Source organism: Mizuhopecten yessoensis, unplaced genomic scaffold (genome assembly GCF_002113885.1).
Source record: "Mizuhopecten yessoensis strain PY_sf001 unplaced genomic scaffold, ASM211388v2 scaffold716279, whole genome shotgun sequence".
Lineage (NCBI taxonomy): Eukaryota > Metazoa > Mollusca > Bivalvia > Pectinida > Pectinidae > Mizuhopecten > Mizuhopecten yessoensis.
In genome coordinates this window covers 187966-205173 of record NW_018480037.1, presented here as the reverse complement: position 1 = coordinate 205173, position 17208 = coordinate 187966, and the positions used below count along the sequence as shown (strand labels likewise).

The following is a 17208-nucleotide window of genomic DNA, read 5'->3' as shown; positions in this document are numbered from 1 at the left end:
AGCTCCCGTGTGAAAAATTTCTTTGACGTAATTTTCATTGCAGCGCCATCTGTTGGTTTAAAAACTGTAATGGCGACCATGTAAGATGATCGAAGAGGGTCCTGGGTCTCAACACGGAGGGCAGGTCGGCCCATTGTCAGGGGCTATAGGAATGATGACGAAACAACAACAGGATGATTTGGGGCAGCGGCCGCAGTATTCTATGCCTGGAATTTTACATTTTTTGCAGACAGAATGGGCTCGATTCGAGATGGAGAGATCACAGTGGGAAGTGGAACGGGCAGAACTTCAGGTGAAAATGCGTGCTATTTTATTGTACAGAGATATTGCACGTAAATTTATGTGAAATAAACATTACACATTATAAGAGTGTGTCGATTAAAGTGATAAGCATATCAAATGAAAGTTTTTGGGTACAACAACAGTAAAATTGTTCAGTCTCAGCAGTCGCCATATTTGATTTCAATATGGCGGCCAAATAATTTTGACATTTCGCACTAATCCGAAAAGAGGATGAGTTGTGACAGTTGTTTGTGCCTCTCCCGGGTGAACCCATCGCCATTTAATTGTACGTGCGAGAAAGAGATACAATGTACAGTAGCATTTATTGATTTGAAAAGAATACCCTAAGATCATTGGTTTATTGTCATTTTTGTTGTGAATGGAGTTTACACAGCAATGTCAGTATGCATATTGACAGTCTGCAGAAAAATATAAATACTGGTAGCATTCTTTTGTAGGAACCCAGTTTATGTTAACACAATGTTGATATTGTGATAGGGGAGAATTTTGTAGCATCAAACATGTCTACCCTGACTCCCTCTTAAAATGTAATGACTTGTGAAATATTGACCAACAGAAAGTAAAATAATGACATCTTATACCAAAATCGAATATATGTTGTTGGATTTCATATGCAGATACAATTGATATTAATGATTGTGAAGAGGAACTATCGGGGTCCTTTCAGAAATTAATCTGATATTCCCTAATTATAATTAAAAATAGCTTTGAAGTGTCATAGGTAGACCACTTTATCATTTTGTGAGTTTAATACCACATTTAAATTGTTGACATTAAATAAACATAAATTCTTATATAATTAATATGCAACAAAGAGTGAATGAAAAATAATTCACAAGAATTTTCATCTTATTTCATACAGGGGCCTGTGCTTGTTGATTTTGGGGGAATATTGCCTACAGAAAGCATGCTTTTGGAAAGTGATTTTTGCATTGATTTAATACAGCAGAAATTGCCCAGATGAAGGGGTCATGCATATACACTGTAATTCTTCTAATTCACCTTCAGAAACATCGAGTTTACATGTAAAAATATAAATGTTAGGACAACTAAGACCTTAATTGTTTTGAACATCCTGGTTATCATTTGAAGTCATTGTCAAATTGGTTCATCCGTATAATACCTGTTAGCTTTAATGCACTTTGGATGATGGTCATGTGATTTGAATGAGGTTGGCATATTTTTACTCTTTTATTCAGTTTTGTCACCCAGTGAAAAGGAGAGTGAATGAACATACCTGAATCTACGAGTCTCTAGGAATTTATGAGTAATGGCTATTTGGCATGGTCAACAACTGGAGATTTTCTGGAGTAGACAACATTATAAATAAAAATGTAAACCGTACCAATTTCTTTATTTTAAAATAATGATAATTTTTGTTTTTTGCAGGCAAGAATAGCATTTCTTCAAGGAGAAAGAAAGGGACAGGAAAATTTGAAACAAGATCTGGTTCGCAGAATCAAAATGTTGGAATTTGCACTGAAGCAAGAAAGGTAGATATGATTATATAATGATCTTATTTGCATGTTGTATTCATTCATATGTAAATACGTATTAGGGTTTCTATTTTCATGAATACTACCTTTGTGCTTTATATTGTTATAACAGTGAATATACTGGTGTGGAAAATTAACCAAATTATATCAATGGAATAAATAATAAGTTAATGTAATATTATAGTATTTCCCTTTGACAATAAAATTTTCTTTTGTTGACTTGCATATTCTACATTAACCTAACTACATAAAATTTGAATTAGTTTATGACCGTGATGAATATCATAAATGTTGGTTTAATTTTTTCCAGAGCTAAATATCACAAGTTGAAATATGGCACAGATTTGAATCAAGATGACCTCAAACCTCCATCTCTGGACAGGAAAAATGAAGGTACAATATGCATGTGATCATATGTAATAAAACAGAATAAGCTCTTATAGAAAAGGTGAATGGTAGATCAGTGTAAATTTGTATAAAAAAGATTGTCGTTAGTTAAGATAATAAGCTCTCAATCTTGTGACATGAGGTATGTGTCGTAACTAGAGGTGTCACAATTCACCGCGATGCACTTGTACCGCGATTATTTATGTTCGATTTGATTCACGCTATATTTTTCCCGATTTTCGATGCGTCACAATCTGAATATTAGTGTTTGCCGCTTCAGCCGAAACATCTGTGAGACGTTCAATTTTATTGGCTAATCTCTAAACCCTCAACCAATCGTCTACGAGGATGCAATTTTCACAAAGCATTTATAACAAAATGTCGGACCGCCGTAAGGAAATGAAAATTTCTGATGCTACAGCAAGCAATAAAAAGTGTTGAAACACTGCGGTTTTACGTGTATCGACGGCTTATATACCACATTTTGTTTATATTTTAAAATAAAGGTGTATCGAATCGAAATAATCAAATCGTGGTACAAATATCGAGATACGTATCGTATCGTGGGTAAGTGTATCGTGACAGCTCTAGTCATAATGGTTGGGTGGACAATCATAAGGTTTGGTTGACATGTATATTGGCTCGAATTTATGTTCATTGCAAAGTGTCTAAGAGTCGCAATCATTCAGATGTATGTATTATTTCTCCCCCATTTTCCTACTTTATTTGTTCTCTTTCTGGAGATATTGAATAAACTTGCGTTGATTCCAATAACTCATGACTGATTAATCTGTTGGGGATGTTGTGACTGATTGAGATACAATTAATAACCTTTATGTGAACTGTTACCACTCAAAGAATTGCATTTTTGTAATTCAGGGTTCACCATAAATGTTGGGTTTGTGGTAGGTTTGAGTATATATATATATATATGTATTTTGATAAATGCTGTTGCGACTTGTGAGAAATAGGTTTTTCAAAGGTCCCCACACTCATGAATATGTTAATGTTTACCAAATTCAAGAAAGTTAGTTTAAAGATTTTATGATTACCAAATTCAAGAAAGTCAGTTTAAAGATTTTATGATTACCAAATTCAAGAAAGTTAGTTTAAAGATTTTATGACACTTTGAAAAAAACTCTTGTGTTTTGAAAAGATGATCAACTGATCATACAGTATTTTAAACTAAAGATAATTAAACTGATTATACAAAGGAAAGGAATGACACTGTTAGATTAAATTGTTTCACTTCTAGTTTCCTTTAAATGTCAGTTCTGTTATGTGCACTTCTCTATATGTGGTAAATGGTGATTTCATATAAATAAAGAAAAACAAATGTTTGATATAACATTATCATGTATACGAATGCAAATTCTACATCTGTGTGTATAGCCTGTGTCCATGTGACATTAGAGCTAAATAACTTACACAAAACACAACTGGAAGGCTTACTGCTATGTGCATTGCACCTGTGCCAAATTTCAGTCACTGTTATGATAATTCAGAATAAAATGATTCAATAACTTATTTTCCAGGTAATTTTCAGGTTTTTGAGATATAAAAGGAAATAATCATGACAGACCTGAGTTATGGGGAATATTGAAACAAAAGGTTTGAAAAAAAGGTTTTACCTATGTACCATAGCTTTCATTATAAAAAAAATAATTGTATGAATATAATTAGTAACCCAGTATAATGCCAATTTTCAAATTTCTTAAACAGATGAAAGTATGGATGGAGAAGTGATAACACCAAACAGCAATGTGTCCTGGCGACAGGGTAGACAACTTCTCAGACAGTAAGTTATGCATGTGTATTTAAGTATATTTAATGTTATATACTCTACTTCATTGATAACTTTTCTTGGTGCTGAAACATTTCCAGATTTCTTTTAAGACTCATAAAATAACTGCAGTAAATAAAAGGTTTTGTATACATTATTTCTTTGTAAGGTTGTTATCTTTGGAATATCAGTCAGTTCGGATGAATACATATTTTTCAGATAGAAAATGTCTTTAATATTGGTGAAAGTCATCAGATAGTTCAAGGAAATTGGTTTTACACACATAGGTACAAGATCATAAATGTGAACATTGATTTCAACGTAGTGCATTTGTATTTACAGATATTTACAGGAGATTGGCTATACTGACACCATCATCAATGTTAGATCTGCTCGAGTGAGGTCCTTACTGGGTCTCCAGGGAAATGCTGTGGAGAATGAAGCTGAAGGTGCACAGCCAGCCTTAGTTAATGGAGAGCCTGCGGCCTCGCGCAACAATGACCAGAGCAAAGCCAGGTACAAAGGCCAAAAAATGCATGCCATGATCATTATTTTAACTACAGGATTTTATTAATTCTACATTCATTTCTATTCTTGCTCAAAAAGGTATTTAAGTTTGGTGTATGTATGCTTTTTAAATCACTGACATAAATATGAAATATTCTCTATAAGATTATCCTTTATATGTTTCATGCAAGGGGTCAGTGTTGTTAAATGTTTTAAAGTTAAAAAACAAAAACCTGCAGAGAATTTGAATTCATCAGGCTAATAATTAGTTCAAAAGTTAAAGCAACGGAACCTTGATTTGTTTAGCTATCTAAAGGCTGTTCAAGAATTAATAGCATGGGAGGTGTTGAAGGTACTGTTTCAAAGGCCAAACCACCTATTATATATTAAAGCGGATTATTATATATTAGGAATGGAAGGCAGATCTGAATTAAACCACAACACCTGTAATATATTAAAACAGGTCGACTCCCAGCCCACACATAAGATAAATTATGGAATAGCCCTAGGCCTACCTATCAATATAAAACAGATTATTATATATTAGGAATGGAAGGCAGATCTGAATTAAACCACAACACCTGTAATATATTAAAACAGGTCGACTCCCAGCCCACACATCAGATAAAATATGGAATAGCCCTACCTATCAATATAAACAGATTATTATATATTAGGAATGGAAGGCAGATCTGAATTAAACCACAACACCTGTAATATATTAAAACAGGTCGACTCCCAGCCCACACACAGATAAATTATGGAATAGCCCTACCTATCAATATAGACTGATTATTATATATTAGGAATGGAAGGCAGATCTGAATTAAACCACAACACCTGTAATATATTAAAACAGGTCGACTCCCAGCCTACACATAAGATAGATTATGGAATAGCCCTACCCATCAATATAAAACTGATTATTATATATTAGGAATGGAAGGCAAGTCTGGAATAATCCCCAATACCTCATAAATAATATATTGAACAGGTGACTCCCACCTCGCCCATAAAATAAATTAATGAATAGCCCTAACCATATACTACCAAGCAATGCCATAACTGTGGATGACACTTTGTCCTATCTGACTTGTACAGAAGTCTAGCAGACACTGATAAACAGGTCGATTTTGAAGTATGGCCGTTAACACTAAATAGGTCTGGAGTTGAATCAATGCCTTGTAATTTCTGGCAATCATTCTGAAGACCACAAATCATGTTATTGCAACATCTATTTAGATATTCATCTGGCTATTGATCCTTCTTCATTTTCCATGTTGTATTCTTCCCGAGCTTTGTTACAACTAAATGCATGTTTCATGGCAAATGTATTCACACCACCTAAACTTTGAATACACACTGTTAATACAATATGTTGACGGTTTTCTTTGAAGTACACCGTTAATTTCTATACTACACATTAATCATTTCTCAATAATCATTCTTTTCCTACTTAATTGAATTCTGGCAAGTTTCTCAATCATACAGCTGTATTATATATCATGAATGTGAAATTGTAGCACTGTGTAGCATCAATTCCATTATTCTTATAATATCTCAGAGAAACATTTATCTTGTTGATTGTGCGCTATTATAAATATGACTGCAATCCCCATTCAGATGAAAACAATTTGATAAACTTCTTATTAACATTTTTCCAACTTAATGGTAGGCCGATATACAATCACCATGAAAAAATCGTAGGTCTCTGGGAATCATTACCTTTATAGACCAAGTTGTCATTGAAGTTATTTCTTATGATGGTTATGATTCAATTTTAAATAAAGTATTTAGTGAAAAAGTGTTCTGTTTCATACCTGGGTCCATTTCCCAAAACCATGTGAAAAAAGTATTCTGTTTCATACCAGGCTCCATTTCCCAAAACCATGTGACAAAAAATAACCAAGATGTAGATGTCACAATTTGAATGTCCTAACAGAAAGGCTGTTTAAATATCTGATAAATATTAATTCATTTGTTACAGAAACACCCTGATCTTAAAGTATTTAGTTGAGTTATTTCTTAAAATATGAATTCATTGATTTTGTGCACTCTCCCCACACATATTTCAGCTTTCCTTTGTACTTGCAACTGTTCATAACTGTACATTATATAACAATTTTTTCTAAGAATATTAGTTCTGAACTGGTGTGCTTTTGAAATAGTGTATGATACTTGCATTTAGTACAGATATATTTGTGCAGATGTCCGTCTCTCTTCCTCTGATGCATGCTTCCTATCTCTTTGATCAGACCACCTAAGAAGGTGCCAGCTTCCCTTGTGGAAGGTGCTCTGATGGATAGTGAAGCCTCGGTCCTAGCTACCCTAGACTTTCTAGGCACAGAAAATGTAGTGGATGATGATGATGATGATGATAACCTCAGGTATGCCTGTGCATGTACTGCTCTTCACCATTCACTTGTACTGCCTTCTATGCCTGCATTTCTTCCTCATAAAAAGCAATCCTGTTACTCATGAAAAATATCTACAATATATTTAAATACAAGTGGACACCCTTACCACTCAAAATTGATGACTTGGTTCTCCAGCAAATTTTATGCCACCTGCCATTTTATGGGTAGCATTAATTAGCATTACCCATATCAGTCCCTTCCTGATTCACTGTTAGGACTTATTGCTATAGTGACCTCATTTTTCATGGGTTTGATAACATTTTGGACAAGGTTGAAGTAAAAGGATACCTTAAATGGGTTCGTTTTAGAGTTCCAAGTTCAAGGCTAAGGTTATGGAATTTCGAAACTTGTCAACCAACAAAGTGACAACACTCCTTAAGTAAATGTATTTGATAACAGATTTTGATCAAACTGTACTAAATATAAATACTGAAATGCTTCAAATGAGTTTGTAATTTAGAAACATCTTGCTCCTTCAATTATTTAACATTTAGAATGAGTCAAACTTGGTACTAAATTGTGTGTGACTGGCATATATTGTTCCATCCTTACTTGTTTAAATTAAATGACAATAAGTTTAAACGATTAAATATCTGAATGTGTTGATCTAGATGTGTGTATGGAATTTTCTTATGGGATTTTAAGATGTCAATCAAATGAACAGGAATGTACCATTCCACCAGTGTGAAGCCTTCTACTAGTAGATTTTATTTTGGGACCAGTGAAGATGTTCAGTTTATGCTATGAAAATAGAGGTCAGGTAGTAGAATTTGTATCATATCTACCTGCAGGCTATAACTCTTAATTTGAAATTATACACCGATGTGTAATAGGCACAAGATAGACATCATAAACAAACTTTAAACCTCAACTTAACCCTTAGGCTGCTACGCGCCACAATAGTGGTTTCGAAAAGTCAGGCGTCGGTGCTACGCACCACAATAGTGGCGTGCGGTCTGTAGGTTTTTGATCAGCAAACAGGAAGTGTGAAAGCGGACTGTTGCTATACCAAACCCGAAAGCGTATAGTAGAAGGTTTCTGATTGGTTGTTTTGTCATTACTTTCAATATTTCCGGCAATGTACCCTAGTAATAATCAAAGTGTGCGAGAGAATTTCAAATCGGAAAAAACATCATAAAAATGGCGGACGTGTAGATTGAAGTGATGAATATGATGGTAAACATTTATTCTCCAGCGTCACGTACGATGATAATAAAGGTTTTATAGGGTTTGACATGGTTGAAGTGAAAATACTTCGGTGTAACATAATATGTAACTTTCCAATGAACGGCTTTGTGCCCTACGCATACATGAAAATATCGGCGGACCGAGGCGCACATGTCGTCTGCAGGTGAGGCCGAATTGAACATTGACATTGATACGTTTTGAACCGATTGACTTCTTCAAATTATTTATCGATGATTTAATCATAAACTAGACTGTAGCTAAGATATATCTATATGCCGAATGTGACAATAAATATATTGAATGACGACCTGAAACCTGTAGCAAATCGCATGCAATTCTTGATGAAATACCTGACCTTTTTCCTGAGAATCTCCATGAACATACAGCATCTTATGCCATAAATGAAGTTTATAATCTCTGTTATCATTTTCCAATCACATTTGCTGACAAAAACAATTTTAAAATGGTCTTTCTGGTGCTTAAATCCGATTAATTAAAAGTTTCTTACCCTTATTACCAAATTGAAAACGTTAATATAAACTAGAGACAATAACGAACAATTTTCCTATAACTTTTATTCACATATAACAAATATTTTTCAAGTTATGCGCATTTGAAAAATTAAGTAAATTAATTTATATTTCAATAATTAATTCAGCAGTGGCGTTCCTTTACATAGAAATCAATGTATAGCAGCCTAAGGGTTAATTTTGCCACCAGATTTTTGGAACCTTTTGTGTTTTTAGAATCCCTTTTACATAATTATTTATTAAAAATCTGGGGGAAAGTTTTCAGATTGTAGAAAAAACCTTACTGTATTTGTCAGAGAATGCATGTCCACCCTTCCATAAATGTTTTTCCTACCTTGAAAGGTTTGAAGAACTCCTTAATCCTTTCACCCCTAGGTAACTTTTGTAGACTCTACCATACATTTATCTGGGATACTGAAGCTGTGGTGTATGTCTAAATATTTTATGTAGAAACCAAACAAAGTTTTGTTTCCCAAATTTTAATAGATGCATATTTTTTTCTTCAAATTATGATAAAACAAGCTTAAGGTAATATTCATTTTTCAAATAAATGCATAAGGGCTGGAGAACAAAGTGATTTATTTTTTCTACCCTAAATGTTTAACATCAAAAGCTTAAGAGGGTTAGTGGAGATAAATAAAGCGCCACGCCTGTACATGTGTTTTAAGTTTTTAAACTTTGACTATTTTTAGTATGTCAAAGTTTTGCTGGATACAGATTCTTGAAGAAAGCATCAAAACACAAAGATTGCCTTAATATTATTGCTGTATTCTTTTTCAAGTGCTGTAGTACTACAGTGTACATTGGATAGAAGATTATTTGAACGAACAGCATTCAATGTAACAATATCAAAATTTTACTTTATACAAACAATGTATGTATTAAACGTGTTGCAGTGTTGCAAGACCGATTGGCCCCTTTGTCAAGATATGAGTGATTTGTATTGTTTACCTATACAACGATGTGACACAACTGTTAAGTTCATATGTCACTTGACCTGAGATGTTTAGCATATCGATTATATACACACTTGAGTCGACAAAAGGACCAGTTGGCCTTGAAACATTGTGACATGTTTAATATTTACATTGTTTGTGTATAAAGTATAACTTTGATATTACATATTTCCAAACTGATGAATCTTATTAAAGAAAGTAATATTAGAGAATGTAATAATAATTTGCATATTCAAAATACTTTTCTTTTAGCGATGAAAATGATGATGGCATGGCAGCAGATGATGAGCATGAAGTGAGATTAGCAACAAAAAGGCCAAATATCAAGGTAACGGATCTAGTTTCAAAGATCAGCGTAGACCCAATCCTCTCTTCTCTCTCTGAAGGAGGATTGGAACATGAAAGCTATATATTCGTTGAGATTTATGAAAGTTATGGGATAACTTCTTTTGAAATGAAATGCAACATGGATAAAGAGAAATTATTTTATCAAATCAAAGTTTAAAATTAAATCCCAAAATCAGCATTTTAATGATAACAGTTGATATTTAATTGATAAGGGTTAAGGGTCTCGCTGGATTACAAACCAGGAAAACTTTGTTCAATTGCTTGTAAAAGTCTTGATAAAAAGATAATTATATTACAGGTGGATGGTCTAACTGGACTTGTAGATGACCGTGATGACGACGACCCAGAAACAGAAGAGGCTATGGCTGAGTTTAACTTCCTTGTGGCCGAGAGTGACGAGGGAGCTGGGGAGGCCCGTAGTCATGGTGATGGCCCAGACTGGGGTAGGTAACACTGCACTTGTCAACTGTGTTCACCCACCCCTAGTAATGTTATTGTAGAATCTGTGTTTGTTCAGTTTCATAGTTACAAGTAATTTCTAACACAGATTTGTTGCCATTTTGCAAAGAGAAATTGGGAAATGAAATTAATTAATTGCAACTTTATAAGCTTTTTAGATTGAACTTTTTGTGCAGCTAATTTCACTGCGTTTTCAAAAATTGAAAAAAAAATAAGGAAATAAAAAAGGTTTTGTATAACTTGTAATTGATAAAGCTTCAATAATATTGAATTTCCTTTTAAACAAAAGTGATAAAGATGTGGGACAAAGTTGTAAAAACTTCTGTAAAAAATTGTCAAAACTCTTTGGAGCACATCACCATGGCAACAAATTCTACTCTATTTTTAAGTGTTCTCTTGTTGAAAAAATTAAACACATTTTTCTTTCCTATCCTTAGACTTGAAGTAATGTCGTGTAGCTTTTTCTCAAGACAGGTTTATATATTCACATGTCAGTGTTACACTACCAAGAGGTTTATAAATGGTAATGTTTTTAGAAACACTCAACATCTGAATCATACTGTTTTGAAAAAAATAATTTATGGTCACTATTATTTATTGCAATTCTAGTTCATAAACTCTTGTCAGTCATCATCCCAATTAGTCACTTTGAGGATCAGGAATCAAGAAGGCCAAATAGAATGAATACTGCGTTTCCCGATTAACTTAAACATTTATGAATCTGATACTTTCTTTGTAAGATTCAAAAAAATCATTTTTACAACAAAACATTTGTCCAGATTTCACAGATACCTCAAAAAGCAGGGAGCATTATTTTCCTTTAGTGGAGGGTAAATGTTCCAAAAGATTTAAATAAAGAAAATTAGGGCTTTTCCATTTAAATATAGTGGTACACATATTGGCAGAGTTAAAAACTATCTATTATAGACACTAGGAAAGTTATGCATGCAAGAGAAATTTTCTCTCGTACCCACACAGCAAAAAGTTCCTTTTCATCAGATTTAGCATATAAAACCAGGAACAGAAATTTTGAAATAAAACAGCAATGATGCAGATATAACTATAAGGATATCTTTTTGTCAACATAAAAATCTTACCTGCAGAAATTGGCAAGGGAGGGATAATTTAAGTAACATATTCTTAAACTTTTTATCAATTTGTAAGACTTGCCTCCCCTCGATCAGTATAAATATGTGTACAACACTGCCAACATAACACAATGATGATTCAAAATATGTAATTTTCACTGCATATTTTATACATATGACCTGGAACATAAGTGATATTATTTTGATATCCATGGGTGGGATATATAATTAAATTGAATAGCAACATGTTGCCATGCTATAGAAAAGCTGCATTAAAATATTTCCAACCATGTGACCAGGAGAGAGAAAAAATCTTAATTTCCTTTAATTTATTTGAGGAGTTTTCTTATTTCTTGATAATGTGTAATAAGATGATGTGTGCATTGCATATAAACTGATACAAGTATCTCAAATATGTTAGCTGAAGGGAACTGTTTAACAGGAAACACAGTATTCTTCTACCTGATGCCACAACTTATTGGGCATATATTTTCATGCCTGTATAGGCCAGTTTGATAGGTTCGTGGTTGGTTGTTAAGTGGGTTGTGTGATCAGGGTGGGGAAGGGTGCCGGTAGAGGCCTGTACATGGCTCTGTATGTATTACACAGAGAAGAGGGATATAGAGGAGTGGGACGTAGACCAGCAGCTTATTTCTAAACTCAAAGAGCAGTACACAAAGGAGAGGAAAGGAAAGAAGTCAAGTAAGTTTGTTTATGTAACCTTTATCATTTTAGTTTGCTTTATTTTTTCAAAAAATGTCATGCATGAATTGAATTTTTCATTTCTCACCATTTATGTTCATTTTCTAATCGATGCATGCTTATCATGTTCTAGATATGCTGTCTGTGTAGCACCTAGTACGACCAGTTACAGTTGTCATCTGTATTTGTTAGGAAAGCTTGTTGTCTCGTATCAGTATCTGTTGCATAACATTGGTCTTATTTCAACAGAGTAGTTGCTTCTTGTTCATTTTAACATTTTTAGTCACTATTTTTTGTATGAAAAATTGTAATATTATTTGGTTAATTTCTATGATAAATTGTATAATTTTACGAATAATTTTGCCATACATATTCAGTTCTGTGTAAGAATGATACAGAATAAGTACAAACATGCATAGAGTTTAGGTATGCTTTGCTTAGTGTTGTGGTGAAATGCTTAGTGATAAAGCTTCCCTGGCATCCCTCGTTACTTGCTGGATAATATCATCCACTCAGTGTTATGACCGATGCCAGTTAGGATATGGAGAAGTAGGATACCAAAGACAAACAGGGAGAAATAGGGTAAATAAAGGCTTTATACTAGGGGTTAATTGTAAGCGTCTATCTAATCAGATTCTGACCTGCTGAGGTGATTCACCCAGTTCCAGATATTGTATGTTGGCACAATTTTTCATGAAAAATAAGATATTAAGATATTTGCTGGGGATGCATAGCTCGTTCTACCGATGTGCAGTATGCAGTCAAAAGTACCTGTCACCTGTTCTGTCCCTAATTGAACAAAATTAGGAGAAACAGATTCCAGTGCATCTGTCATAGACTTCCAAACATCAACTGTTTAAAAGATAAAGAGTAATCACAAAATCTGGTTGAAATTAATTTAAGTTCAAAAGTAGATTGTTGGCTACAGATGTTTGTTAAGATTGGTATGATTGGTTGATGGTTTCTGATCATGAATACCAAAGAATGTCAGACATGTTCATTTCTGTTTGACGGTCAAAGTGTTCCTTCCACCAGTTGCCAAGTGATACATAGTATTTCAGACAGCTTCAGATCCGTCTAAAAAACCATCTGAGGATACCAATGTCAAGTGAAATATTTCCTTATATGACAGACATACAAGTCTGATATTGAAATACTTTGAAGGGCACATCAATGCTTCATTATACAGGTAATGCAAAGTAAAATGGAGATACATTGAGTGAACAGTTAATGTTAAGCAAGATCGATTCCCTACTCTGGTGACTATTTACAGCATGTTAATGGGCAGACTAGACAAGGTAAAATGGTGATACTTGGGCAGTAGGGTGAACATACAGTTCATGTTAAGATTAGGTGAAAAAGTCATGCTAACATAAGATGAATATTTCATGTTAAGATATGATGAACAGTTCATTGTTGAGATAGGGTGAAGTGTTCATTTTAAGATAGGTTGAACTGTTCATGTAAGATTGGGTCAATTGTTCATGTAAAGATAGGGTGAACAGCTTATGTTAGGATATGAACTGTTCATGTTGGGATAGGGTGAACTGTTCATGTTAAGATAGGGTGAACAGCTATGTTCAGATATGAACTGTTCATGTTAAGATAGTGTTAACAGTTCATGTTAAAATAGGGTGAACAATTCATATTAAGGGAGAAGTTAAATCGAAATATCCTATTCTGGTGACTATTTACAACATATTATTGGACTAAATATATTTAGTCAAGGTTAAATGATGGAACAGTTTATGTTAAGAGAGAGCGATCCCTACTCTGGTGAATTCTAAAACATGTTATCGGGCAGTCTGGACCTTTTCTGTTATTTACCAAAATTGTAAAGGGTAGGAGAAAGGGATAATGAGATTCAAGAAAAATCACTTTGAAAATATTTTGTGATGGCTTTTTTTTATATATTAAATTGTGATCCTGTGTTTAATCAGAGCTATTGTGTGATGGTTATTGAGGGATATCTTATTTAATAGTCCATGGATTCATACAATTACCTTCCTGAATATGTGTTGACCAAATTTGGTCATGTGTTCATGTATCGAACACACTTTATTTATCTCTAAGATATCATTTTACACAATGTCTTTCATCTTTATATACAACTACTTCTACATATTTAGCTCACAACAAAGACTACTGATTGTTTGTTGTTTATGAAATAGTTGCGGAAAGTGATATCAGAATGCGTGGTAAAAACTGCATATGGACCAGAAAATCTGATGTATACACAGTACACTTTTTATCATACACCACTGAGTGTTGCTGTAGCTCGCTCCAGCTCAGGAAATGCTTCACTTTACTGCAGGTCATGGGGCAGAGGTGAAAGTAACGATATATAACTGATGAGTGGCTGGCTATTATAAGTAAATCCAGTGTTTGTGTGTGGATCATGGTAGGGTGTGGATAAATACAGTGATACTATGATGGTTCTAAAAAATGGCCGGAAGTACAGAGTTGGTGCCTCTTCTACCATCACAAAGGCCATGTCTCATGGTAATTATCACTTTGTTTCAGTGTAATTAGTAATCTCTGTCCAGTATCTTTCTCCATTGTAAAGGAGTTGAAATGTTATACAGGAAGTTAAATATACAAGGTTTGTTCGTTTTCTTTTAAGAAAATTCATTTTAAAGCAGGTATCTTGCTGTACAAAATTATGACAATATTATTATTTTGGCAACAGTCTTCATTTTAGTAAAGTTGTCTGCCTTCAAGCTTGAATCCATTTTCAGGATAATGAATTTTACATGATGTATCATGATATTGAGGTTTATTTTCACAAACTAGGAGAAAACATCCGGTTCACTATAGGTACTGTGAGACAGACAGTGAGGGAGTTGCTCAGATTTTCATGTCTAACTGGTTTTGTAACCTTATTGATGAAAGTTAAATCTTTCTGGAGTAAATCTCTCTTGTATACATTTGCTGTGTTGCTATTTACCAATGTTGTAATAAATGACTTTCTAACAATGCCTGTTGATATGATGATCTATTGTATCATTATATATAAACATTTTGATAAATACTACAGAATATCAGTCATCAAGTAAGTAGCCTGTACACTTTACAGCATCTGGCATGGTTTCTGCTATGTGATCTTACTTACCTGTGTATATATCAAAGTTCTTTCCCCAAATTTCCGTTTTTCAGTAGTGACTTACTACATTTTAACGGATCCTCACATGAATCCAGAGTTATTTGCTTCTTTTGAAACACCACCAATTTCACCAAAACATTTCTATTTTATCTTCTTTATTTGATATTGAAAAATTTCAGAAATTGCAAATAAAGCAGGTCTGTACTTATAACTGTTGTGTTAAATAGACATGGTATTAATATGTAAGAGAGTGGGCGGTCTTATTCATATTAGACAATCAATTATGCCTGTACAAAGGGTTACTGATTCCCATCAGCAGTAATACATTACCCAGTATACTTAATTTAGTCTTCAGTTTCAAGTGTTTACATGTACAAGTAAGTACCTTTACTAAGGATGAGCCTCTTCATCTGAGACTGTCATGGCTGTTGACCTCTTAACTTATTAATCTCCCAGATTGAAGACAGTTCAGTACATTGTCATGTGGTCTGTTCTTCTGCTGGCAGTGTGTGATTCCCACTTGACTTGTCCTTAAGCTGTGCCTCCTGACAAAGTAAAACTTATCTTGAGGCCTCATTGCTTTAATGCTTCTCGTTTCTTTCTTCTCACTTTATATTAGACTGAGACCAACTTTTGACTATTAAAAAGGGACATGCATTTTTTAGAAATTTGAAAATACTGAAGAATTTGGTGTCATCAGTGTGTCAGATTGGCAGTTAAATGTACACTACAGAGCCTTGTTTTGTGAAGCCGTTGTTTCAGTTGACAATTTATTCGGAACCCCTCCCTGTATTCTATACACTCATCAACTGAGATTATATAAGTACTGTTTTCCTTTTATTTCAAATGGTCCTTTAGAAGTGTCCCACTTAAAAGTACAAGACTTTGTTAACATCTGTCAATTTACAGTGGTAATAAAATGGAAGAATTAAAAAGAACAAAATGTAATATTTTAAACAAACTTGTCTCACTCATTTATCAAATGGCTCTTCATGACTAAATTGTGTAAGATATAGTAAATGTCTTCCAAATTACAGACCGTAATGGTGAAGATAAAAAGTTCAGGCTTCAATATGAAATTAGCAAATCTATCAAATCCTTGAATAAATGGTCCCCTTTTGGATGTTCATGTACTTGTATACTGCAAACTAATTCATAAAGGTTATATGAAATAGATAAAAAAAAGACAACTTAAAAGTCAGTGAGACTGTAAAGGTATTTTTTACTGGATACTGTATTGATATGCTTTATAGTTTTTAGGTCACCTGAGACAAAGTCTCAAGTGACCTATTGCGATCGCCTTTTGTCCGTCGTGGTCCGTCGTCCGTCGTGCGTCCGTAAACAATTTACATTTTTGACTTCCTCTCCAAAACCCCTGAACCAATTTCAATCAAATTTTGCAGGGACCTTCCATGGACAAAGGTCAACAAAAATAGTGTCCGCTTTAGTCCCAAGCCCCCAGGGGCCTGAGGGGCGGGGCCAAAAAGGGTTGAATTGACTAAAATTTCAAAAATCTTCTTCTCAAGACCCAGATATGGTAGAATCAAATACTCTTCATAGATGGAAGGGTCTTAAGGTGCTTTACCAAAATTGTGAATTTCATGACCCTGGGGTCTCACGTTTCCCCCTGGGGAGGGGGTAAACTTTACTATAGTTTATATAGGGAAATCACATTTTGGACCAACATTTGTTTAATTTCCATTGGAAGTAATTCAATTTGGGTTAGCATTATCAGTATTAGGTAGCAGTTTGATAGTATGCACCTATGAGCCCTGACTGACCCCCAGGGGCTGATGGGTGGGGCCAAAAAGGGTTGAATTGACTGAAATTTCAAAAATCTTCTTCTCAAGACCCAGATATGGTAGAATCAAATACTCTTCATAGATGGAAGGGTCTTAAGGTGCTTTACCGAAATTGTGAATTTCTTGACCCTGGGGTCTC

The 17208-nt window shown here is 34.0% G+C and overlaps 1 protein-coding gene across 4 annotated transcripts in view; it reads left to right on the top strand.

Annotated features, from left to right (window-relative positions):
• Positions 1–33: 33 nt before the first annotated feature.
• The window catches only part of LOC110442560 (striatin-3-like), a 33656-nt gene continuing 16481 nt past the window's right edge, over positions 34–17208 (top strand). For 2 of the 4 annotated variants that reach the window (XM_021486223.1, XM_021486221.1), the window contains exons 1-9: positions 34–292; positions 1693–1796; positions 2110–2192; positions 3909–3984; positions 4312–4485; positions 6732–6863; positions 9820–9895; positions 10214–10358; positions 12072–12164. In XM_021486223.1, coding sequence (XP_021341898.1) covers positions 86–292; positions 1693–1796; positions 2110–2192; positions 3909–3984; positions 4312–4485; positions 6732–6863; positions 9820–9895; positions 10214–10358; positions 12072–12164 — 1090 coding nt within the window. In that variant the 5' untranslated portion in view covers positions 34–85. Of the gene's footprint in view, positions 293–1692; positions 1797–2109; positions 2193–3908; positions 3985–4311; positions 4486–6731; positions 6864–9819; positions 9896–10213; positions 10359–12071; positions 12165–15201; positions 15217–17208 lie in introns of all 4 variants that reach the window. The other 2 variants (XM_021486220.1, XM_021486222.1) reach the window with 2 other exon arrangements.